This window comes from Lissotriton vulgaris, chromosome 2_1 (genome assembly GCF_964263255.1).
Source record: "Lissotriton vulgaris chromosome 2_1, aLisVul1.2, whole genome shotgun sequence".
Lineage (NCBI taxonomy): Eukaryota > Metazoa > Chordata > Amphibia > Caudata > Salamandridae > Lissotriton > Lissotriton vulgaris.
The window spans coordinates 152,518,057-152,545,496 of NC_141687.1; the positions used below are offsets into that span (position 1 = coordinate 152,518,057).

General features: G+C 45.3%; 1 protein-coding gene across 1 annotated transcript in view; it reads left to right on the forward strand.

The window, feature by feature from the left end:
- The window catches only part of MYBBP1A (MYB binding protein 1a), a 517,888-nt gene that overhangs the window by 58,231 nt on the left and 432,217 nt on the right, over positions 1–27,440 (forward strand). Inside the window, exons 6-7 of the mRNA XM_086954610.1 lie at positions 20,255–20,445; positions 22,654–22,821. Of these exons, the coding sequence (XP_086810736.1) occupies positions 20,255–20,445; positions 22,654–22,821 (359 nt within the window). The remainder of the gene's footprint in view (positions 1–20,254; positions 20,446–22,653; positions 22,822–27,440) is intronic.

A 27,440-nucleotide genomic window follows, 5' to 3' on the forward strand; every position in this document is an offset into this window, starting at 1 on the left:
AACTGCTGGGTCTGCTGATGGCTTTTTCTGCAGAGGCTTAACTACAGCCTTCTTACAGCCTGATTTAAGGGATTGATTTCAGAGTAATAATAATGGCAACATCCGCTCATCTGCCCATTTTTTCTACCTTTTGAGCGAAGAGGGTCTAATGGAGACTCAGACTACGTGGACAATGCAATAGTTATAAAAGTTTTGTCCGTGATTAATTCAAAGGATGAAATCCTGCAGTTAATGTTATCAGAGTAATCTTGTCCATCACCGTTCCTAAGTCTAAACGTCCCTAAAGCATCTGTATTAGACAAGGATGTAACAACATTAAGCACTAGGCCTGTTCTGCAGCCTAGGTAGCAAATAAAAAGCTATGCCAATTGGAAATCCTAATTGGAAAGTTTAACTTACCTATAAGTCCATAATATATGATACTTCGGGTCTGTAGGTTAAAGTGTCACTAGTGGAAGGTAGTTCACGTAAGCGTGCATCACTGCAGTGGCAAAAATAAATCTTACAGTTTAAGCACTGTCAAATTCGAGCTGGGAAATTAACCCTTTTGACAGGCGCAAACCCTATTTAGTACCTATAATTAAGGCTTCCAATTTTCTTTTTTTACTGATTTTTACAGATAAATACAAACAGAAAACAATGTGTTTCCTGACTGTATTTATTTTTAAAAGTGAACAAAATACTGAAAATGGTGCTTCTTCATAGACTTTCCATGCAGTCTTTCATGAATTCCAGGCAACAGCTGAGCAGATGCACAGTATGGAGAGTTAAAAAAACATATAATATTTCCTTAAATACACACACCGGTCAACATATATTTGTAGTATAGCGCTAATATGTACCTGTGAGTGTAGTGTTTTGTTATACACAACATTCTTAATTTGCTAAAACATGATCAACATCCATGTATGAGTGCACACCTAAGCGTTTAATAGATGTGGAAATATAACATTTTACAGCTCCATTTATTCTCAAAACACAAAGTAAATATGGATAAATACCAATAAGATGGTCAAAAAGTAAATATACATAATTCAGAGAGGAGAGTTTATGGTTCTTAAATAGCATGCCATGTATAAACTGTGTTTTACATACACTGGTAGAGGAAAATCTCCAAAGTCGATTTTCCCTGTTAGAAATCTGGTAGCCCACATTGGGTGACTTTTATTCATTCTAATAAAGTGTAACTTCCCAATGAAACTAGCCGGAAGGATGTTTCAGAGTGTCTAATTAATAGTTACATTAAATCCAAGATATTGCCAAAGTTGGATTTAACATAACTATTTTAGGAAGGTAGCTTTACTTTTCTAAGTTGGCTCTCAGGCCACTGGTAGCCCTTTCTTATTGGCCCAGCGACTTACAACCGCCACACCTGTCCTGTAATTAGGTGTCAGGTGTTGTCAGAAACTTAGAACAAAGGAGCCATCTATTGGGAGGATTTTTCCTCTTCTGTAGAAGGATGGCTATGGAGGAGTGGGCTAGTTATTCTTCAGAGACAAGTTTGCCCTGCAAGCAAATGTCACTCATCACGTGCCTGCCCGTTTCTTTTGTGGGCCAGCCAGTGTGGCTGCACTTGTAATTAGAGAAGGAGTTATCCGGAAAGGGGATTGTAGTCCCCAGGTATTCACACTTCTAGGGAGCTCCACACGACAAAAGAAGAGTCTGGCAAAGTTGGGAGGGGTCAGAATAGTACATTTTGGGCTAGTAAGATGCCATACTTCAAAGGAAGTAGTCACAAGGTGGGTGAAATTGCCCACTAGAGAGGTAGCACTATTGGCTAGGGAGTCCTGCCTTTCCATAATCTTGTGCAAAGACCAACATGGAGAATCCTGTCAAGAAAACTCTGATCATTGCTGGAACCAGACACAATGTACATTGTGGGCTGAGGTTTAACACCTCACCCCCCTGGATGGGCCAGTGCTCAAAGAGGGAAGCTTCAAAGGCCTGCCACCTTTGTAATGTGACCCCCAGGCTCTGCTGCTAGCAGCAGATGACAGCCCCTGGTATACACCCCCACTTGGACGGGAAAACCGGTAGGAAAAATTCTAAAGAATAGGTGAGTCCACCTCTGCCAACCCCACCCCTAAGGTGGGGAAGTCTATCTGAAGCACAACTTTCAGTCCTCGCCATCTTGAAGATGGGTAGACCCCTCCAGTCAGAGCTAGGTCTACACCCCCTCCCACATGAGGGTGGCACAATAGTGGGTGTAGTCACCCCAGGTAAGGTGCCCATTGGTCATACACACTAGTCCCCAAAAGCGCCCCCTAAATTTAGTATTTAGTAGTGTTTTCAAGACCTAGAAACTAGATCTGCGACGACCTAAGAAGAAAGAAGGCGATCCTGCAGAGAATACTGAAGACTACTGTTGCCTTGGCCCCAGCCCTACCGGATTTTCTCCAACTTCTACGAACCTGCGACCTATCTTGCAGCCAGTGATCTCTAAAACTCCTGAGAGGACTGCTGCCTTCGAAAAAGACTCCAATCTCCGACTAAGAAGAAGCAAACTCCAAGGACCCCCGGATCTGCGTCTCCTGCATACTCTGCACCAGACGCTCAAGGCCCAAGTGTGAGTAACCCACCTGTACAGTGAAGTCTCCCCAGCGATCCTGACCTCATGTCCAGCATTTCCTGATCTCTCCTGCCCTCCACGATAGCACCTGCAGTGTGAATCCAGAGGCTCCCCCCTCCAACCGAGGCCAGCAAGAAGATTCCGATGTCCAAAGGCACCCTTTCACCCGAAACCCCTGCTCCTTGGTGAGCTGAACCAACGGTGCACCTAAGACCCACTACATCTCTCCTTACCTCTGCTGTTGTTGGTCTTCCTCCTGCAACCTCCGGTGCCATGCCTGCAGTCTCTTTGTTGAAAGAAGAATCCCCCTTGAAAAGCATTGGGCACGTGACGTGCACCTCACACCCGGCTGTCCCTGTGCAGCTGGTGGTGTATGTTTGGTGCTGCTTTGTGGCCCCCTGTGCTTAACCTAATCCCCCAAAGCTTGGCCCCTACAGCCGATGTACTTACCTGCAAGCAGTGTGATTCCAGGCACGCCCTGTCTCCTTTGAAAAGCATTGGGCCGAAATCCGATATTGACCCCTGTACCCTGCCATCCCTGTGTCGCTGGTCATGCAGTTTTGGTACTCGCCTGAAACTGGCACTTGCTAACTTTTGGCAGCGAAGCCGGGATTGTAAGTGCAATCCTTACCTGTTTAAATGTGATATTGTTTTTCCCATATGATAACATTAAACTGTTTTGAAACCTTTCTAATTGTCGATTTTTCAAAGTGAAAAGTATTTTTAATTAAAAACGTGCTTACCTTGTTATGAAGACCTTTGTTTTAAACTTGGAACCTCTAGGTCTCATGGGCAGCCCAATTATACACTGTTCTAGGTTGTAACTCGTCTGCCCCATAACCTCACCCAGTGCTCCTGCTATTCCATACGAAAAGCTTGAGGGTTGCAGAGATGCCCACAGCATGTGTATCAGTTCTGCCCTGTGTGCTCTGCAATGGGGGACACACGAGGAAGCTGAAGTGTGACTTAAAATATGCTCAGTGTAGAATCACAAATTGGGTGAATTTGTATCTTGAGGTGCAAGAGTTTTGGGGGGCCCATTCCTTATCCGTGAGCCCAGAGACGGATCTGTTTCAGGGAAGCGAGTGGTGCCATAAGGTGGTCCTGTAGTCCCTTGCACAACCAGCACACCAAATCTTGCCCGTGTCCCATTGTGAAGCCCCCGGAGGAGTTCATGGGTCAGGTGCTCTTCTCCGTTCGCTGCACAAGATTTACGCACATTTCAAGGAATACTGGCATGAGTGAGAAACCGGGAGTTGGGAAGACTAAGAGTATGTAGAAAATCCACATGGGTTATTAGGAAGCCATCTGCAAATAGTTTCCCCCACCCTAGTGACACCACCCTGCTCCCAGGGGTCCGGCCTACTTCTAGTCAAGGTTTGCGAAGTGGTAGGGAGGCCACGCAGGGGATTATTGGGTGCATAAGGTGCCTGGACAGCAGTGTATTTCTTCGCTAGTCTCCAGTATGTCACAGCAATGCATAATAGTTACATATGTGTGGGCTGTAACCAAGAAGACCACCTGCGATTTGAGTGCCTGTAAATCAGGGCCGTCCCGTGAATTTGTCCTCCAATATGCCGAAAAGTGCAAGAGGCCACTGGTATCAGTGAGTCACTGAACTGGAGTGTGGGCTCCACGTACGTTCTAGCACAAGAGTAAGCACTCGACTTATGCGCAGTCCAGAGAAATTTCCAACTGTGGACAGCAATTGGGCCATCTCCACCTGTCCCTCCCGATTATCTTTAAAGTACTAGATCATATCATCAGCATAGAGCGATATAGTGTTTACTGCATTGCCTATGGGGATTCCCTGTGTGACCTGTCTCTTATTGAATCCTTTGAGCTATGGGTTCAATATAAAAGGAAGAGGGGAAGAGGACAACCCTGCCTTGTGCCTCACCACCCCGGGTATGGATCAGATATGTATGGACCTGTTCTAGCTCTAGCCGTGGAAGCAGTATAAGGCAGTTTGACACATTTAATGTAGGCCGGTGGTATCCCAAATTGTTCCAGGACTGCTAGCCAAAATCCTAGCTCAGAAAATCGAAAGCTTGCTGAACATCCGAGGAGAGGCATGTGGCTTGCATCCATTATCTTAATTCATATCAGGATTTGTTTTGGCGAGGAACAAATCCACACTGATCTGTATGTATCAGTTATGGGAGCAACAGAAGCAGGATCTTGCTAAGTATTTAATATTCTCCATGTAGTATTGACAGGGATCGATATGAGGATAGTTCCTTCAGGAGTTTCCCTGGTTTCAGCAAGGATGTCACTAGGCGCTTCTCTAGTAGAAGAGAGTACAATGCCAATGTTAAGGGATGCGCTAGAGTTTTTCTAGCTATTGGACTGGCTAAGTGGTGTACATAGAATAGAACTCTTTTGGACCATGGCGTTTTTTTACGTGACAGCTTTTTTAGGGCCTCCCTGATTTGGGATGTTGTGATGGGAGAGGAGAGATCCTCCCTGTCAGTCAGCTACACCCTATGGAGTCGTGCCCATCAGAGTAACTCTGTCATCTCTGCTGGGTTCGTAGGAGGTTGCGGGTTGGGCGGGTATAGCTCTGTGGAGTAGTCTTGGAATGCTATGTTGATTCCAAGTTGAATTCCCTCTGTTCCCAAGGATAAAGTATTGATCCCTAGGATGGGCATTGGGAGAAGTCCAGACGTACCAAGTGTGCACCCCTCTGTGTGTACATCTTGGTCCAACATTCGGTGACGTTGTAGTATTTCCATATACGTAACCTTGGCTTCTTGTAACTGGGGGGCCATAGCTGCGTTAAGAGCCTCTGCTCTGAAGAGGGCTCAGGGAGCCCTCTACACTTATAAGTTCTCTGAGGATTACCTTCTTAGCCCCCACCATTGTGTTGATGGCTGTGCCCCAGATCAACAACTTAAATGCCTTCCACTCCACCAATGCTGAGGAAGCAGTGCCTGCGTTGTGTATAAAGTATGTGACGAGGACGGACGTCAGGGTTTCCTGTAACAGTAAATAGTCTAAAAGGCAGGGTTGGAGCCTCCGCGTGGTGATCCGAGCTGGTGTACAGCCCCATGACAGTGTGATCTCTAGGGAATTATGATCCGATATAGTCTTACCTAAGTAAGTGGCATGTTTAACACTAGGAGACGTTGTCAGACATAAGAATCGGTCCAGTCATGAGTGTAGTGCATGTGGATGCAAATAAAAAGAATACTCCTTCATGCCCTCGTTGCGGCCACACCGAACAACCTCCAGCCGTTCACCTATTGTTTCAACATTCAGGCAGGGTACGGCCCTGGCAGAGGTGGGTGTGATCTATCCATCATGACCTATAGCACAGCATTAAAATCTACTCCCATTACCCATGGATATACGTAAATGGCGTTCTGATCTGTTAGGTGCATAGATACACCCAAGCACTATTGCCTCTCCATCTAGAGTGCCCCTCAAGAACATGTAATAATAATAATACAGCAATTTATAGAGCGTGAACAGCTACTTCCAAAGAGGTGTCCCGGCACTAGTGCGACAAGTGACTCGCGGGAGACAGGCATCCATCAAGGGTCGCAGATGATTAAGCTAGGTTAAAAAGCCATGTTTTTGCTGCCTTCCTAAATTGTGTTTCAGAAGAAATCTGGTGCAAGGAATTGGGGAGGGAATTCCATAACGTGGATGCCCCAAGCATAAAAGATCTGCCACCCAGCAGGGTTTTATTCACTCGCGGAGTGCAAAGTAATTTCTGAGAATTGGATCTCAGAGCACGCGTCTGGACACCTAGCCTCTGTTTCAAATAACTAGTGCACATTCCATGGAATGCCCGAAAAGCTACGGTTAAGGCCTTAAATTTGATTCTCTTGGCTACCGGAAGCCAATGTAGTTCTCGAATATGCGGAGAGATATGTTGCTGAAAAGGGACACGTTTGATCAATCTCGCAGCTGCATTTTGGACCATTTGGAGATTCCTAACCAGGTAAGCCTATATAGAGGCTGTTCGCTTAGTCCAGGCGGGCAGTTACTGTGGCATGGACTACGATCTGGCGGCAGCTCTCAGGCAGCAGGTGTATACATTTTCGCAAGTTTCTCAAGCTACTGAAGCAGGCGGCTGTTACCTGCTGAATTTGGGCTTAGAAGGATTAGTCGGCCTGCCATTTTACTCCCAGATTTTTGGCACAGCCAACTTGCACGGGTGGCGAGCCCATTTCCGCTGGCCACCACAGGTCAGCGGCAGGGGGATGGGTTTTGCCGAAGAACACCACTTCCGTTTTATCGGCATTCAGTTTGTTTATTGCTGTTCATCCAGCATGTATTATCTTTTAAGCAGCCTTTAAATCACTTAAAAGAATCTTCGGACGGATCCTTTAAAGAGAAAACCAGCTGGGTGTCGTTGGCGTAAGAAATCTCCTTCACGTACCAGTTGGCTATCAAAGTGAATAGAGGAGCCAGATATATTGTATTGTATTGTATTGTAATTGCATTTATATAGCGCTTACTACTCCTGACGAGGCGCCAAAGTGCTTTTTCGGCGAGTAACATGCTACTCCGGGTCCCATATAGGATTAGTGTTGAATTAGTATAGTGAAACATGCAAGTACATTTTAAGTGGAGGATAGGTTAGTCAGTTAATTGGATTTAAAATGATAGCAGAAGGATAGAAGAGGAAAAAAGGTTTGTATTTATATAGAGCTAGTTAACCCTAATGGGGTGTTGATCGACGCTATTCGGGAAGCCCATAAAGGATTAGTGGTGAATTAATATGGTGAAATATGAAGTAATTTCAGTGGTGGATATTAGTCAGTTATTTGAAGTGAGAAGGATAGCGGAGGGATAAAAGGGAAAGAGAGGTTTGCATTCATATAGCAAGTGTTACCCCGATGGGTGTTGAAGCGCTTTTCTGGCGAGTAGCACGCCAATCCGGAACCCATAAAGGATTAATGGTGAATTAGTATAGTTAAATATGGAATTTTGAGAATTGAACATGTTAATTTTGATTGAAAAGGATATTGGAGGGATAAAAGAGTTAAAGATGTGTGTACATTAGTACAAATACATTGTGTGCATGAGTGAAAGGGACCACATCCCACAGCTTTCACAACAACGTAGGATCATCCATATACAAGGATGGGGATACTTTGACTATATCTAGTTTCAACAAGTCACCACTGTTCAGAGTGTGAACAGCATTAAACATACCGTGTGGTTGAATGCCTCTAGATGACCCTCAGTACCCGCTACAGTCACTTTCATCTTACCTCCCCCCCCCTCAGCGCCTTGAGACCCTAACGGGTGAGTAGCGCGCTCTACAAATTCCTTGATTGATTGACCTAACCAATTTAGTCAAAGAAAATAACCGTCAATTACTAGCTCACGGGGTTTGAGGAAGGAGTTGACCACCTTGAAAATTGCCTTACCTGGTCTATCGGAGTTATCAATACACTTGGCAATGTGATCTCTCCTTGCCTTCTTTGCATTTCTTTCAAGGATTTCTTATGTCATTTTAGCAGTAGGATCAAAATCCACCCTCCACTGTTGTTCCAGTGTAGCAACTGTGTGTGTCATCCTGGAGTCTTGGACCCCGAATGGTACTCCCGCCTGGATCCAGATCGCTGGGGGTGGGGAAGGAGGTGCCAACCCGGTCTGCTCCCACCTCTGGGAGTCAAGAAAGTGCTGTTCAAGGCACCCCAAGGCCAGGCCAGGGGTCTTACAGAAATGAGCCGTTTGCTCATTCAGCAGTTTGTTTGGCCGGGAAGAGAAGGGCATAAGTGAGACCCTCAGCTCGTAGTTACTTTTTAACCTCCTGAATGGAAGCTCATTTACGCAGCACTGCAATTGCACAATTGGGGAAAAGTGGAAACCCTCACATTGTCCACTAGGATGGGTGCTCGTTCCCTGGCTGCCTGCTATAGCAACTCGGTCTCTAAAGATAAGGATCCTGGCCACTGTGGGTCTCGGAGGTGCTCCCGAGAAAGGTTTTCTAGTGGGTACCCTGTGGGCTTGTTCAACCACAAACATCCCTACTATCGATTTTATCGATTTCAAATGTTTTTTGTGTCATTTTCAAATTTTAAATGTTTACTATATTTATAAATTGGAGTGGGAATTTCATAGTGCTGCATTTCTTACTTTTTAACTGGTTAGGTTGTTAAAAGCTTTTCACATATTTTTATGTGATATTGGGCCTTACTGTTCTGTGCCAAGTTACCAAGGGTTGAGCTGAGGTTTAATTTATTGAGACCTAAATTGGACCGTGTAGTCAATTGTGCCATTATTACTTGATGAGGTCTCACAACCCCATCTACTGCTAACCCAGTACCCTACACAATAAAACCCACATCTCTCTAACCAAGATATTTTTCTAAGGGAAACACATGTATGGTATTTAGAACTTGGAAATGGCATTCCAATACAAATTGCTGATTGTAGCAAGCAGGCTCTTTATATAGTATGCAAAAAAGACGTATGCTGTGTTAAGAGTCTAGGTATCCCTTATTAGTGGACAGGAGATTGCACTAGCAATCCCAAGATGCTTAATCTGGGGTAGTATGGTTGAGCAGCCTTAGGTTTATCAGAGAGGAATGTTAGACATTTGATGCAAACAGTCTATAAATGAGGCACACACTCAAAAAGAAGATCCACAACAATTTAGAAAAATATGCTTTTTTAATGTATATTTTAAAACCAAGGTCTTCGTAAATAGGTATGTTCTTTTTCGGAATAGACTTTTTACAATTTAACAATGTTAACCAACAGTGCTTATTTACACATAATGCTTTTCTACGGGTGAAAGAACAGCCACTGCATACATGTACTTGCAATATGTTTCTGTGGGACCCTTTCGGCCGTGGGATAGTAGGTGGACCAGGACCAAAGTTCCACCAGCAGATCTGTCATATTTTCCCTGGTAGTCCGGGTGAAGAAGTGCTGGACGGGTTGGTAGCATTGCATGCTATATAGTAAAAAGGGAGGGGGATGGTACTTGGAAATAGGCTGCTAAGGGGGACTAGGGGACAAGTGCAGGAGCTCCAAATGGGCACTCGGTCGTGAGGGGCCTGGGAGCATGGAGAAGCAGTCGGTGTTCTTAGCCCCGGGCTGTGTGGCTCCGTTGAAAAATGTTTGTAGCTGGCTGGCTCTTGTGCGTTAAGGCAATCACTGTTATCGTAGAGATATCAATATAGGACTAGCTATGTTGTGTTAGAGGAAACTCAGAAGGTATATCTGTGGGCAAACCCTTAGGTTTGGTCATGAAGCCCTCACACACCAACCTAGTTGGTGTCATGCTTCATCATCGGGCCCACCACAGTGACACCGAATGTGTCCCGGGTGTGCTGCGACTCCAGATTACTGAGGAGCTGGTATTCTTACTGAGTGTGCAGTGTTGGTGAGAATGAAGGTGAAAGGTTTTAAAAGCTATACAGGTGGTCCCAGTTCCCGAGGGTAAGAGGTAAATTTAATACCTGGGCCCCTGTTAGCAAGATAAAAAGGCTGTGGACGATGTGGAGTATATTAGGGGCTCCTACGTCCTTGTGGTCTACATGTTTCAGCCAGGCCTTTTGATTAAAACTGGCTTTCCTCAGGACCAAATGAGTATGTGTGGGTGAAAATAAACTATATTAAGTGAAAGTGTGTGGTAAAAAAGTGTTGCACTCGCTAAGGTGCCGTACGTGTAAGAGGGGGATTCCCTCTGCTTTACTGTACATAAAACACAAAGACAGTACAGACATACAAAAAGAGTCATTGAGAATGGTATTAACCAAAACACAACAAATAGCCGGCATCTGGTGTGCGTGAGCGACCTAGAGCGGCAAGTAACAATGCCATGAGTGTGCCATGGCTAAGGTGAACTATGGCGGTTAAATATTAAACGCAGTGGCAGTGGTGGGCTACACAGCGAAACAGGCATAGCGTGAGGTACAGGTAAGTATGGTACATAATTCCTCACACTTGCTACTTGCTGTTAAAGCCTCATGGGTCACTTGGCAGGGAGGGAAAGAAGATCCTAAATGTTTGTAGAGGATTACAGTTAGGATAGTACCTGTGGAGAGAAATTGTTGCTTACCCAGAGCGTTGTGCAGAGATCAAGCTTACTCACGGTATTTCCGATCAGCGGTTCCTGCGACCTATCGTCCTGCTCCAGTGTCCCGAATGAGCTTTGCCAGAGTCAGGTATGGGCTTAAATAGCCGGTTTGATTGTTATCACCTGGAGAGGGGAGAGGGCGCGGTCGCGTTTCCTTTTTAGAGCGCGGGCGCTGGGAGCTAGCGGTCTGCGTGTTGCGCATGCGCGATGTGAGGTTTCCAGCGCATGCGTGGTAGAGGTGTGTGCGAGCGCTATCCATTCGCGCATGCGCCATGGTACCAGGACTAGGTTAGCATAGGTAGTGGCATGTGCGCGCGAGTGCGTGCGCAACGGGAGCAAAAAGGGAAAGAAACCCGTGTGGGTCTTTTAAGGTTTAAAAAGCAACAACAGCGATTGCAAGGTATATAGGCAAAGAAGGCAATTACAGAATCACTGTTATCGATCAGGATCTACAAAAGGGACAAAAACAGGAAGCTGGGCCACTCTCGGTGCTGGCTTCTGTGGTGCTGACATCCCTTGTCGGCTGGTCGTCGGTGAGGTCGTTGGAGTCCGAACTGGACTTTCAACAAACATTGGTCGCAGTGAGGGATCAGTACCCCTGGTATTGGTGTAGGAAGTCTTGTGAAGGTCCTGGCATCTTCAGGCCTGGTAGGAAGATGGCTCTGACCTCCTTGAATGTGCTGACCTTTTCCTGGGAGGCTATAACTCAGTGGACAGCAGAATCCCTAAACAAAATGTCGTGGTCGTTGCCTGCATGAGGCTGGGGGGTAACTCTTCTACTCCAAGGGAGATGCTGGCTGCTCGGCGAAGTGCTGGCAACCCTCCGGGGCTTGTGGTGGATGCACAGCTGTAGGACGAGCCAGATGTTTGCAATTGTCAAGTTTCTGCAGCATGCATGGTTTGGCAGCAAAAGTCCACAGCAGTCCTCAGATCCTGCGGGGATCAGCTCTCCAGTGTCCTCGTCTTTTAAGTCAGTGGAATCTAAAATTCTGGATTCATGGGGCCACTTGAATACTAAATTTAGGGCTGTTCCGGGAGTGAAGAGTAGTAGCCAATTGGCAATCTGTGGGGTCACTACGCCCCTATATGACCACTGCCCATAGGAAGTGGGCATAACCCTGTCCCCGTTTCCTAAATGCTGCCATTACCGAGATGACAGAATTTTCCTAGAGTGGGACACATCAGGCAGCTCTGATCAGGAATGTGTCTGACCTGGGTGTGCTAAACATCTACTCGCATACTAATTTTACCTGCTGTCCTGGTGCCAAATGGGCCTTGAGGCAGGGGTCGGCATTTTCCAGGGCTGGGTGATGCCGGAGTCAGCTATCAAAGGTGGCAGAGTTTTGAAGACTCCGGCCTTGGTATGCTGATTGCTAGCTTTCCTGTTTGGAAGAGGCATTGTTCCTAATCTCTGAGAGTGGGGCTCTCACCTCCTAGGATGTCAGCCAGCACACTAGTGGACTAGTATGTTTCTGGGTTTACCTCTAAGGTACCCTTTGGGTGCAAGTATTGATACATCCATCACAGGAATCCCTGTGGGTTTATTAATACGAGTTGTTTGATACCAAACATGTTTGGTTTCATTGAAGCCATCATGTAGCTGGGGAACTCTTAGTCACCAGTGCCCAGTACATATATGTAAGATGACTTCCCTGCTCACTTGCAATGTCTAAGAATCGACTTATACATCACAGGGGCATGTCTGCTCATGCAAATATGTCCACACATGTAATATAATGCACCCTGCCTTAGGGCTGTACGACCTCTTGCAGGGGTGACTTACATATGTTCCGTGCAGTGTCTGCAGGCCTGGGACAATGGAGGTGTGCCGTGCCATTTTTCCACTTTGGTCATCACCAAGTTATGCAGCCTGCAATGGCAGTTTTCATGAGTGTAGTGAGGGGTACTGTAGTGTTGCACAATACATGCTGCATCCCTTAGGTACCCTGTTTAGTACCCATGCCCTAGGTACCAGGGGGTAACATTTACTAGGGACGTACAGGATTTCTAAAAGTATTGCCAACTGGGAAACATTTGTACAGCTTTAGGGAAAGCGATCCAGCACTGGCGACCTGGATAGCAGGAGCCCAGTGCACTTCTGTCAAAATTGCATGTAATACCAGACAAAACGTGGGAATGACCATGCCAAAACTGGCACTTTCCTACATTGACTATTACCATTGCCAAACAAATAATATTCCTGGCTTCATGGAAGCTTAAGATGTGTTTTTCTATTTGTTTCCTGATTAATTTTTTTTGTGCAGTGTGAATCGAATGATGACCTGGGGCCCGCAAAACCACAATGTTCATATGCAAGATTCTTAATAGAAGACCTACTCGTGTACCCCTGTTTATTTCATTGTTATGAATAAGATTGGTCTTGTTCTCTATGTAGTGTAGCTCTCTCTTGGACATACCCACATACCCAGTCTTTGTATCATTGAATGATTTCATGTGGGCGAACCTGAAAAGTTTCTCAATTTAGAGATTGAATATGTATTTTTCTAAATATACTAGATTGTGAACCTGTTCAGACTTTAGACTTCGAGATGTTCATGCTTGTCTATATGACTAGGTATTGTCACCATGTTGAGTGAGGATACGTTTTTATGCATTGTTGAAGTAGCAGTGTGATTCTTCACACTGACTATTCCTAGTTAGACTTTTTTGGGTTGTCTATAGCAACAATTGAGAAATGCCATAGACTGCAATTTTTTCAGGCTCTTAGAGCCTACAGACTGAGAAATCCATTTATTTATTACATTACTGTCCATATGCCTCTCACTGTAAAACAGTATGATTAAGTCGGTTTTCTCACAATTTCTACTTACTGTACATAATTGATTAATTTCGTACCCCAACATTTGAAAAGAGATGGTTGACAGTTACATCTGCAGCTCAACTGGCCATGATTATTAAGATTATAACATTGTTAGTGAACTAAAGATTCTTGTCTTTATGAAAGCTTTGTGTGAAATTAAGAGTATCTGTAGTTCAGCGTATATACTTTTAAAGACATTTTTCAGCGAGTTGCTGTAAGGGAAATGCTGTATATTTCTCTCTATGTAGAACTGCACTGTCAATTTACATCATGGTGACTTGTTCCTTCTCTCAGTCCTTGTAGGATCCTTCATTTAAGATACTGCTTACAATGCCATTTACTTCAAGCAAGAATTGTACAAACTAGTTGTCTTCTATAAATGTAAATAAAACATGTAATATAACCAGTTTCCTTAAGTTATCCCTTACGATCAGTTTGGATATTGATTGCTTTGAAGTTTTGCGGCACTGTTGCTTGTTGGCCTAAGGCATCCACTGATGAGAACCTCATTTTACTTGTAATCAAATGTTCAAATCCCAGTGTATGCACTCATTCTTTCATCATCCGAGGCTGCTAATGAATAACATTTAGTTGGTTGACAGTAAGCATAAATAAGAAATATTTCTTGTATTGTGCCACGAACCCCCTAGGGTGAATTACTACTTTCCATACATACTATGAATCTGATATATTATGATATGATTTCCAATCAGCCTCAGACATTGTGACTTTAACACTTAACCTTTTCATTTGAGGTTAACAGGAGAACACTCAATTAAATGTTCCTCCTGTGTATCGTTCCCTGTACAAATGATGTCTTGAAATGCAAATAGTGATCTCCCTGCTTATAACTTTGTATAACACTGCTCCTGTCTTTTCATGGTGAAGCATATTTTTACTTCTAGTGCATGTTTAGTTTGGACATGGAGGAGCAGTTGGTTCTACTGTTTGCCTAAGTTTCAGAATGCTACTTGTTTCTCGGATTAGAATTTTCTGTATGTCTTTGGTATTGTTTCTAGAATAGAAAAATAACATTGTGCATGTTTTTAGGAAATGGAATTGGCACGTTTGCCAACAGTGGCCCTGATTACGAGTGAGTCTGTGCTTTGCGAGTGCTGCGGGTTGACATTCCAAATTGTTTGGCGTTTACCACACCCGATATTTGGCGGGTGTGTTAAATGTGCTGTAATTTAACAGGGGAAAACAGTAGGGCAAAATCATAATAGATGTTTATTGCACCCAATAAATATCGAACCCTGGAAGAGTCTGCTTTTATTGTATGTGATAACTAGCTCCTACTCCTCCTACAGACTCGTAACCAGTGTACTACTACTGTATGACCCAGTTTTCGTACAGGGCCCACTCCAAAGTTGGCTCACCTCCTCACAAATAGTTTTTAATCCTCTGAGTCAATATGTCACTGAATGAGTCTCAAGAGATGCAAAGGAGATACCACCCTATGGTAATATGAAATCCTTATTTATAGAGTTTTATATAGTGTGAACATGACCTAGGCCGGTATCTGAGTGCTTTACACATAATCTGGAACTAATAAGAGGGAATCAAGTAGGGTAAAACAACAACATGATAGTGAGAGATAAAGACAGTCACATCTCCGAGCTGGTGGAGGAGGGACGATACATAGCAAAGCCAATAAGTCTATTTTCAAGAGCATAGATAGGAGATAAAAAAACACATGGAAGGAGAATTCAAACAAATGTTCAGTAGCAATACAGGATGTTGCAATGTAAAGCAGGGGGAGAAGACCCGTACAGAGCCTGGTCTACATGTAAATATAAAAAGGCATATATAGGAGGTAAAACACATTACTATGTAACAGTTCTCACTATAGATATTGGAGTACGCTTCTTTGAAACTAAAAATAATTCATCTAGATATTTTTAAATATAAATTATACTGCTTGCAATTTATTTTCAATTCATTTGGTGCATTGTATTAGTTTTCTGTAGTTTTGCCAAGTTTGAGGAGTTCTTGTCACATTTTTCTTGTGGAGCTTTCATTTCTTGGGTTTAAATCTTCAAGCTTAGCTGTGGACTAAGATGGGCGCGCCTAAGTGGAGCCCCCGCTTGAGCCCCGAAATCAAGCAGTAATCAGTCACCACAGGACACCAGTAACCCGCAGGGGTGTGGGAGCGGGTTTACCAGTGGCGGTGACAGGAGGGCCGTGCTCCTGAGGCCTAGAGCGCGGATCGGAGATTGCGGAGGCGGACCGGCGGTTGGCCAGGGGATGTCCTTTGTGAGCTCTCCTTTCCCTCCCGCCCAACTCAAGAAGCACAGGCCGTAAACCAGCAGAGAGGCCGGGCCAGGGCTGTGGCGGTCGAAGCCGAGAGAGAAGGAATACTGCCTACTGAGTGAGGCCTTCAGGACGATGTTGCCCCTTCACCGGGAGGCCTACAGGCTGGATGTGAGAGGGACTGAGGCCGAGGGGGTGTGCGGACAGCAAAACCTTGGTGATAAGGCCAATAAACTTCTGGCATGGCTGGATAAGCGGGAGACTTCAATGAGATGGATCCTGGAAATATTAGACGACCTAGGGGTGAGTCACGTGACGGGCGCGAGATTTCAGAGGCATTTGCTTCCCATTATGAAAGGCTGTATACATCTACTGACAGATCAGAGCTTGGCGGTAATAACACTAATACCCAAAGAGGGTATGCCTCTAACTAGTTGTGGGTCGTATGCACCGATATATCTCCTGAATTATGAGATTACGGTCCTGGCGAAGATCCTTGCCTTGCGCCTGAGGATGGTGATCTACTCCCTAGTACACTCAGTTTAATCAGGCTTCATGCCGCACAGGGGTTCCAGGCTCAATCTGCGTAGATTGTTTGGGGTCCTATATGTCACCGAGCCAGATCCCTTGCGGGTGCAGGTTGACGGCAGTGACCCCCCATGTGGGGTAGCGACCAACTAGACAAAGTGGGCAGGCTGAAGGGCTTTGGTAAGTGGGAACGTCTGGGCCTGAAAAAACTTGAAGTCTCCACGAACCAGGCATTCGTAAAGTTTTGCGACCCTCCAACAAGAGTACGAACTTCGTCCTAGGGAATGGCTGCTTCATCTGGAACTGAGCCATGTGCTCCGGGGTCACATTTGAGAGGGTGAAGACCTGGCTGAGGCCTCCCCACTGGACCAACTCCTGACAGACCCTTTGGCGGGGAAGGCAATATCCTTAATATACAAAAAATTGGTAAATAACGCACCATACCCACCTATCACAGCTGAGGGCTGCGTGGGTGGGAGAGATTGACCCAATATAGGATGAAGACTGGATAGAGGCCCTACAAGGACCGAAAGAGGTGGCGATCAGTTCCCATTTCTGTCTGATCCACTTGAAAGCCTTTCACCATTCATATTGCTCCCGGAGGCTGCTGCATCGCCTAGGCAGGGTGGAGTCATCACTGTGTCGCAGGGGTTGCGGCATGGAGGGACCTTTTTACCACCTTTTATGGGACTGCTTGGAGACGCAGACATGCTGGGGTAAAATTGGGAGAATTATGGCGCAGGTGACTGGAATAGCGGTCCCCAAGGAGCCGAAATGGTTCCTGTGGTGATTTCAGGGGAAGAAGTATGACCCAGGTACACTAAGATCTGTCTGGCATTGGCGGCGGTGGTGGCAAAATACAATCTAGCCATGTGCTGGGGAGCACAGGCATTACCAGGGGTTGAGGACTAGCAGACTGATCTAGACTGTTGTTGGTTGGCTGAGCATACTATATATGTGAGAAAGTGCCCTCTTTCTGCATGATTGCCCCCACGTGCTTTGAATGAGTGTGCCCTGGGCAACTGTGAATCAGGTACCCAAGGCCTATGTTCTTTCCCTATTACTGCATTGAAGACCAAACACAATTGGCACTCTTTGGCCACAGGTCAGTACCTGGTAAATGGTACCCAGGGCCCTGTGACCAGAGAAGGCCTCTAAGGACTGCAGCACTTATTATGCCACCCTTCGAGGCCATGTACCTTTACACTCGCACACTGCCTTTGCAGGTTGCGTGTTTTGGTGCAGAACAAAGTGAAGAGTCGACATGACACACATCCCTGATTGCCATGCCTACAACCCACTGCCCTGGCATAGATCAGTCACCCCTCTAGCTGGGTACACTATACCAGTGGTGAGGGTACAGGTGCATGAGCCCTGTCCCCCTGTAGTGTCTATGTCAATTCTTAGACATTGTAAGTGCAGTGCTGCCATTAAGAGTATAAGGTGCTGGGAGTTTGTCATTATGAACTCCACAGTATCTTAATGGCTGCACTGGAAACAGAGGTTTGGGATCAAACTTCTCAGCACATTAAACCCACACTGATGCCAGTGTGGGATTTAATGAAAAATGCACACAGAGGGCATCTTAGAGATGCCCCCTGAAAACGACCTACCACTAGTGTCCAGGCTGAGTTTCTGCTTTCAGCTGCCACCACCAGACATGTTTCTGAACCCTGGGTCGCAAACCTGCTGCTCTTTGGAAGCCTGAAACAATGCACATCCTGGGACAAGGTGCCAAGCTTCCATGCCCAGGATGGGCAGGGTCCACAAAGAGGAAGCTTCAAAGGTTTCTGCCTTTGTGAGCTTCTGCAGGCCTTTTGCTGCCTTCAGCAACTGGTCCCCACTGGTTCTGACCCCAACGTTGGGCAGCAGAACTGACTGGAAAACCAAGTGAGGAATGGAGGTGTGCTCACCTCTGCCAACTAAACCCCTCAGGTGGGGGAGGCACGGTGAAGCACAACTCTCAGTCCCCGCCATCTTGCAGATGGGGGGGACCCAGCTAACCAGGGTAAGGTGATATGCCTCCCTCCGACTGGAGGGTGGCATAATAGGAGGTGTACCCACCCCAGGGAAGGGACTCATTAGTACCAGCCTTTTTACCTACCTGTAATGCCCTTGATTCTAATATTTTGGGGCACCCCTGAACCTTGCTTCCTCAGACCAGAAACTACAAGTAGAAAAAGAAGGACCGAACAGCCATGCCGAAACTAAGAAGAGGACGACACCCACTGACTTTGCCCCTGCCCTACCGGCCTGTTCCCTCCTCGCGCCTGCAGAAGCGAAACTCTGGTGTGTCCTGTAGCCAGCAGCCTCAAGAACCCAGAGGACCTGCCCTGCCTCCAAAGGAAAGTACTCCTGTGAACACCAGATTTGTTCACCAACAGACTCCAGGTCCGGCAAAGTCCGCGAGTCTGCACCCGACGCCCACCGCCCGAGTTTGAGTGGCCCAACACTACGAGGTGGTCTCCCCGGCAATCCTGACCGGAGATACGATGACCCTTGACCTTCCTCAAGCCACCAGCCGTCACCTGCAGCCTCAAACTAGAAGGCCCCCATACCGTGGCCAGGAGCTGGTAAGAAGATCCGATCCTATAGGGCACCCTTGCCACCAACGCCCCACGACCTTGGGTGGCCCAACCGACGGTGCCTAATCACCCCCAGCATCCCAACTTACCTCTCCAAATGGTGGTCGCACCCAGAAGACCTTCGTCCCGGAGCCTGCAGTGTGTGTCTGCAAACCGGAAACTCCCCATTGAAAGCCCGACGCCAAAACAGCACTCTGCACCCGGCCGCCCCAGTGCCGCTGAGGGTGCATCTTTTGTGCTGGCTTAAACCCACATTTTCCCAGGGCTTAAGTCCAGGAGCTTTGCTCCCGCAATCCTGTGGCCTGCTCATAAGCAGCCACCGACCGGAGGCCAACTATCCCCCATTGGATAACATTGGACCACAGCACTCTGCCCCCGGCCGCCCTAGTGCCACTGAGGGTGTAACAAGAGGGCATCCTGGAGCCTGGGGGACCCAAGAGTCTACCCCAGAATACCAACTGCCACAACCAAATACTTACCTTTGAACCGATAACCCGATTTTCCTCCATTGGATAACATTGACTGTTTTTTTGTGAAAAGTTTTTGAGTGGAGTTGGAAAACCTATAAAAGTCTTTAAAACTGTAACCAAATGACAAAAACGCGTTTACTTACCTGTTTACAGGAAATCTCCCAGTGTAGTAGTATCCAGGCATCCTGCACTGGGTAAGAAAAGTAATCTGTGAAGTAATCTACTTGACATTCTACTAAAAAGCCAATACAAAGTATATGTAAACTTTTTCAAAGCATTGCAGTACTATTAGTTCTACTGTAATCAAATTAAAAGTATATATACAGCTGCAATACAAAGTGTTTACAAACTGTATTATTACTGAAAAGTACTTATCACTTACTTGTGCCAGGCTTGCTTGGTTCTAGGAAATAAAAATAACTAAAAGATTATTTTTATACTTCAAAATTAGTCTGAGTTCAGTCTTTGAATGTGTAACGTCATATGCTGATTGAGTTTGTACCACAAATGCATAACACTACCCTCTGATAAAGCCTTACTGCTCGCCCACACTACCACAAATAGAGAGTAAGGTGCTATCTACTTTTACCTCTGACTACCTTTGGGGTTCCACTGGACTCTGCGCACACTATACCTCACTTTGGTTTAGTATATAGAGCCAGCTTCCTACAATAAACTAAAGTAGAGGCTACCCGAAGAAATGGGAAAAGATTTGGGGGGATGTAAAGCTTACCGAGGGCTGTGAGGGGGTATTACACAGACCATGAAGTTCGCCTATCATTGGTGTTGTATCCTCTCCGTTTGACAAAAGTCAACTGTAAACTCACTGGTCGGATCATATGTAAGACAATGGTATCACAGATGTACTGCTGATGTGCTGTTTGCAATAAAAATACTTAAAAAAAAATCTGCAAGGATTCCTGCAAGGCAACTCTTAAATGGAGTGTTGCTCATATACCATTGTCTTTTTCGCCTTAGATCCCAGAAGCCACCTTTGAGGAAGTCCTGCTTGGAGTGCTGAAGGCTGACCTGACCTCTGCATTCAGCTCTCCAGAACAGCTGCACCTATTGCTAGTTGGAATGCAGAAATTCCCTGGGGTTTTGAAACCTAAAAAGTTGAAGAAGCTGCTTGGATCGTCTACCATTGTTACCATGGAAAATGTGCCAAAGTGAGTTGGTAAAGAGTTTGAATACATTCTCTGCTCTATCTAGAGAATGAGAACAACTAATAAGGCAATTCTGCCATACACTGTTGATGCATCATTTTCAGTTAATTGACACTGCTACAGATCTCTTGCTCTGTGTGTGTGCTAATAAAACCATGCTCACCCTTGAAATATTTATTTTCATGCCATTTCATATAGATGCTTTTTCCATTCTGTAAGCAATCGCAGATTTCTTTTTGTGAACAATCTCTAAATTAAAAAAAAAACATTTCTGTCAATTTATTTGGATTGTAAAAACGCAGGAACGGACTACATATAACATTATATATTTGTTTGAATACGGTCTGTAACTCTTGCTGCTGCAGTTTGTATATTTGCTGTTTGGTATTAGTATATTTGTTGTGCGAGGCAACCCTCTAGTCTCAGTCACTGAATGATTGAAAGAAAGGATTTCAAACAGAACCGTCTTAGAGTTACTTTATGTAGAGGCGTCTCTTTTACTTTCTTATAGGTGTTCCCTTGAATTTGCTGTAAAGCCTATTTTTCAGGCTGCATTGTGTGCTAGGAATGGGGAGTGGCTATTATCTGAGGCTATTATCTGACAGGAGTAGGGAACATCAAGGGGGCATAGTGTGTTATATTCTTGCTGAGCTTTGGATTAGGCAAAAGATACTGAACTCAACCTGGGGTCATTGTCTGAGAGCCAATGGAGAGATGCAAGGAAGGAGTGGATTCCCATCACTTCTATTGTCAATCTGGCGGCTGTTTTGTGGGAGATTGGATATTTAATTTTTTGTAATTCTGGCATATGGTGACTTGGTGTTGCTGAGGAAGCAGCTGGATTGAGAAAGATGAGGATGCGTCAAAAAAGCAGTTGCACAGGTGGGATGTGCTCACTAATATACTTTCAGTGCAGTTTTGAGTCTGTTCACACCAAGATGATCAGGAGAGCCTGTTCTAAAAGAACATGCAATTGAACAAGGAGCATCTCAAATACAAGCATCTACATGTGCATCACCTTTGCCTGTATGAGTGCGAGGACAGTGTGAATGGAGCTGTACTACTGAAATCTGCATGCAGTGAGGAGGGCATGTGGTGGGCAGCATGTAGTTGGGTCCCTAGAGTCATCATTTACATCACAATGTTTATGTATTCCCCCAAATGTACATCATATATGCTTTTATAATTTAACCCCTTCCATGCGGCCGCGATTCCCTGGTGTGCTGTAAACAACACGAACAGGGGCGGGCCGTGACGAACCCCAGCCGTCGTCAGCACACGAGCACCGTGGTGCATGACTGCTGGGGTTCGTCATCAGCATGGAAGGGGTTAAGCCATAGTGGTATGTATAAAACGGATAGCCCCAATCGCAAGACTTTTCAACCGGTTCAAAGTCCGATTATAACCTGGATTTCTTGCATGGAATATTAGCAACTGTATCAGTAGACTAGATTTGTGCATTGGTGTGATACATGGGGATGTTTGTTGTTGCTGAGGAACACGTGTGCTGTGTTGTTGGTGTCTAGTTTGAGAGAGGTTCTTGACATTGTGTTTGTTGACTGGCCAGCCCATATTGCTTTGTTAGAAAGGCATCCAAAGTGTAGAATTGCATTGTTATTAGCAAAAATGCTCCTACCCCATGATATTTGTTCCATAAATTCACTCTTTATTTCAAGCCTCACATTATTTGAGTAGTAACACCAGCTCAACCAGGTTTCAGTAGCACTGTACAATAAATCATGCCAAATCAATTAATTGTTAAAACACTGTATCAAATCATATATCTGATGGAAATTTTGGCAAGGACAAATAAAGACTTCACCACCGAATCATTGGAGCATCTGGTCAATATGTATAGCAAATCAATGCAGCCAAGTAACATTTGGGCCAGTATTTTGTCATATAAGGATCAAGTGGAACGACACTTGGTACTACACGGGGTAAAGAGAGATAATCATGAAAGAATGGGCTACATCTAGAAATGATAAAAATTATGTTACCTTTTTTAAACCATACAAATGAATAAACAAGAATATGCTTCAAAGTTAAACCATGTACATATTTGTAGGTAGTGTGTTCTCTTTAGGTGCAGGTGTTAGGAAATTAAGATTGTGTCATGGAAATAAAGAAGAAATTCCTAAGATTTTTAGAAATGTTAAATATTTATTGAACGCTATAACGCTGCATCTCTTTTCTGTTTTGCGTTTTTAGGTTGGTTGAACTTTTGAAAACTGCAGCAGACTCTGTTAAGAAGGATCGGAACTTGCCTGCTGTGGGACTCGACCTCCTGCGTGTCTCTCTGAAAGAGGATGCCTTCGATCTGTTCTGGAGTGAAGCAGTGGAGAATGGTCTTCTCAAGGTCCAGTCAGGCCCCTGCAAGTTAGTGGAATTGCATCTTTCTATTGTATTGATATTGAAATTGATAATTTTGTAGAGTGCTTGATTGCTTGATTGTCCGAAGGCGCTAGAGTCCACTTGTTGATACCAGAAAAGAACACACATTTGCAATGCAATCGATCTTGCGTTTGTGAAAGTAAGAGCTATTGGTCATGTAAATTAAAATGTGTTTTACTTTTGTTTTTTTGTTTGCAGTCGTGTTCGTATTTGCATAGCACTATTGCTATTCGTAACTTGTCTACACAAAGATGAGTAAATGTGCAGTAGAATATCTCCTACAGAAGCATCTTAACCAAACTATCCCTTCATTTAAGTTCAATATTGTAGCCACTCCATCTACCGTGTAGCAGTTTCCTAACAGCTACCTGTTTGCAAGTTTATACAGCTGAAGCTCCTAGACTGGATTATATTTTTTATTCAAACCTCTTAACCCTTACGGGCCGAGTGTGACTGCTTTTAGGAGAGCTTGGTAGATGAAACCAATGTGCAAGTGAGGGAAGCGACAATAGCTGCCATCAAATAAGTGGGAGGGCAGAGAGAGAACAGGAGCAGACTGTTGGGAATGTACCACTTATTTTTTTCTTCTTCACTGTTTTGCTTTGTGTTGCAATATCTACTTGCATTCCAAGGAGGGAATTATACATGCTTCTTTTGGTTGCAACCTTACCATTGGGACATGAGTATAGTTTTTGGCCAATATTTTCAAGCATGTACATAGCAATCAAAAATGTCCAGATATAGTACGACGGTATCGTTGAGGACGGGATAGCATGTCAGCATTTCCTGTGAAATCACATCTGTTTTAAAGAATGCTGATTGAAAATGTTAATGAAAAAGAAAAGCCTTACCTCATTCTTCCTAGTTAACACAAGGCAAACAGCAGATATACGCCTCTTGCCCCCACCCAACACATGTTCAGCTACTGAGTCCCTGTAGTTTAAAGCAAGCAGTGTGTGTGGGGAGGGCATGTTAAACATGCAGACCATTAAATTAAATCCCCACCTCCAGCGAAGCTTGCCATGGGGTTGCGATCATCGGGAAGACACACACACACTCTCTCTCTTGTGAAATTGCAGCTGTAAATATTATATGACGACGGACGCATCTCTCCAGAGATGGGGAGCTCATGTACTCCATTTCACAGTGCAGGGACTATGGACAGCACAGCAGAAGAAGATGCACATCAACCTTCTGGAACTGATGGCTATCTTCATGGCAATGAAAGCATTCAAAGTACATTTGTGCAACAAGGTAGTGTTGATCTGGACGGAAAACATAACGGCCATGTACTACATACAGAAGCAGGGAGGTACACACTCTCCACAGTTGTCTCATTTGGCTCAGAGCATGTGGAAGAGGGCCATTCAGAGGAACATCTTCCTCATGGCGGAACACCTCCCAGGCACGGACAATCAGATGGCGGACCTGCTCAGCAGGCACAGCCACCAGATGCACGAGTGGGAGTTACATCCATCAGTACTCCGCCCGTACTTCCAGCAGTGGGGTCATCCAGAGATAGACCTATTCGCCACAAGGGAAAACGCAAAATGCCAAAGCTTTGCCGCCAGGTTCCCACACCCACAGTCGGAGGGAAATGCGATATGGATGAACTGGTCAGGCATATTTGCGTACGCTTTTCCCCCAGCACCGCTAATACCGCTAGTGGCACGCAAACTGAAGCAACACTCGAGGACTCTCATCCTGGTTGCTCCAACGTGGGCACGCCAACCATGGTACACCACGCTTCTAGAACTCTCCGCATCAAAGGCTGCACCTCACGCCCAGGCTTTTGACGCAGAGCCATGGCGACATTCAGCATCCAGATCCGCAACAGCTCAACCTGGCGATCTGGCTCCTGAAGTCTTAGAATTTGGCTACCTCAACCTGCCTCCTGACTGTATGGATATCATAAGGGAGGCAAGAAAGCCCACCACTAGAGCATGTTATGCGGCGAAATGGAAGCGTTTTGTCATTTATTGTGCCAACAACGACATTAATCCGCTAGATGCATCTACTCACAACATCATATGTTGTCTGTTATATCTATACAAATGCAATCTAGCCTATGCTTCCATTCGTATACATTTATCCGCAATAGCAGCTAATCTCCAAAACAGGCAGCATCTCTCACTTTTCAGAGTGCCTGCCATCAAGTCTTTTCTGGAGGGACTCAAGCGAGTTATTCCTCCCAGACACCCACCGGCACCTGTATGGAACCTGAATGTGGTCCTTACCAGACTGATGGGACCACCTTTTGAGCCTCTTCACTCCTGCGAGATACAATTCTTGACGTGGAAGGTGGCTTTCCTAATATCAATCACATCGCTACGACGAGTTGGTGTACTTCAAGCACTAACTATCCAAGAGCCATTCATACAGATTTACTCCAACAGGGTGGTGCTACGCACTAACCCTAAGTTTCTACCTAAAGTAGTTTCACAGTTCCATATGAATCAAACTATAGAACTGCCAGTGTTCTTCCAGAATCCAGATTCAGTGGCGGAGAGAATGCTCTACACACTAGACGTCAAAAGAGCTCTCATATATTACATAAATAGGACAAAAGATTTCAGGAAGACAAAAGAACTGTTTGTTGCCTTTTCCCCACAACACAAAGGCAACCCCATTTCAAAAGCAGGTATAGCCAGGTGGATCGTTAAATGCATACAGATTTGCTATCAAAAGGCTAAGCGCACATTAACGATTCCCCCAAGAGCCCACTCAACACGAAAGTTGGGGACTTCCATGGCTTTCCTTGGAAACATTCCTTTAGGTAGCTAGGACCTGAGGTACTAAAGAGAGTCTCTAAGGGCAGCAGCACAAATTGGCCCGGAGAGGGCCGACCAAACAGTCATTGTGCACTTAGGAGTGGGCAAACCACTCATTCCCTGCCCTGCCCACTCACCCTCAAAGCAGCAGGAAGCAGTATAAAATGATAACGCAAAGTTATTCGCACTGCTTAAAAGCAGTAGGGTGAACGCTCCTCAGCCATAGCGTAGGAGCCGCCACTGTATCTGTTCTTAGGAAAGTGAAGGAGGGATAGGCTTCCGACACTGAATGAGGTAGGTGAGAGTGTCTTATGATCTCAGAGGGCTTTGGAGTCACCACTGAGGAATACAGTATCGGTTTCAGGGAGACTCAGAAAACCCAGCCAGTCCTGAGTTGATTTAGTAGACTTTTCAGTAAAAACACTAGGTGGTTGGTTAAAAGGTAGCAATGTGCATTATTATGATGGACTTTATAATTTAATTATGAAAGAGCATCTGTTAAGTAATTGTGTACATGAGAAGTTGCATCAAGACCACCTGGTGTCGGAAGCTGGCACTTTATGTGGTATACCAGTAATTGGTTATATTGAGTAAAGAGTCAAGAGATTCCCCCAGAAGTGTACAGGGCTCAATGTAAACCCGAAGTGCTCTATTTGTAGTAGTGTGGTTGAGCAGTCTGAGGTCTAACACAGAGACATTTGTTATATACTCATTGCTTAATAAATGACGCAAAAGGCGAGCCGAAACCAATTTTATAAAAATAAGCTTCATTCAAGACTAATTTTAAGACCAAAAAATAAGTAAAAATGTAAGGATGGGTTTCATAAGAAATAGTTTTCCCTTCAAAAATTGGACACAAAGCAATTTTCAGTTGAGCAATGTTAACCTTTGGGAGGAAAACAAAAATGCAGTTTTGCATGTAAGTATACAACTTAGTCTTGGTTTTCAGGATAAAGAATCGGCACCAGTCCAGGTTCATGTAAGTAGCAAATCTCCACCTCCAGCAGGGGTGGCTGGGTGCAGGGTTCAAATTCGGAATCTGGAGCCAATGTTCTCCAATTGAGCAAGGGGGTAATTGAAGAGATGCTGCTCACAGGTCAGTAAAGCGATTTGGCAGCCCATGGGGTGGGGGGGGGGGGCACAAGGCCACACCAAACTTGACACCTTCAGCGGCACAGGGGCGGCCAGGTGCAAAGTGCCAACACAGTGTGGGACACGCAATACAAACCAATGGGGGAGATCGGTTTTGAAGAAAGGCTGCAGGCTTATGCCAGGGGGCTGAATGAATAAAACCCACAGCTTCCCAGGTAAGTAGAAATACTAGGGGACATAGGGACACTGTTGGTCGCTGACTTTCCAAGACCCAGGGGCTTTGGGTGCAGAGGTGTCCTCGGGCATCTGTAAAGGTAAAGTCTTACCAGGCAGGTCACGGTCGGGGGGAGTCTTCGAGTTGAAACTGCATGCGTCGAGGTGGAGTCCGGCAGGGGGTCAGCCCATGGTGAACTCTTGCTTAGAAGAGCTGGGGAACCTTCACAGAACCAATGTGCCATTTGGACTCTGGCCTTGAGCATCAGGTGCAGAGGTGGGTCTGGCGGTGGTTTTCCGGTTCCTCAGGGCAGAATTCTTCATTCTTTAAAGTTGGTTTCTTCTAGACCGGTCCGCTGTTGACGGGAGATCTTAATCTTTGTCAAAGGCAGGCAATCCTCCCAAGGCTTTGGAGGTCGCTGGGATGCAGGGCGGGTCATCTTTTGGCACCGGCTTGTTAAAGGTTGCAGACAGGCCGGTAGGGCTGGGGTCAAGTCAGTTGGTGTCTGCAGTCTTCTCTGCTGGTGC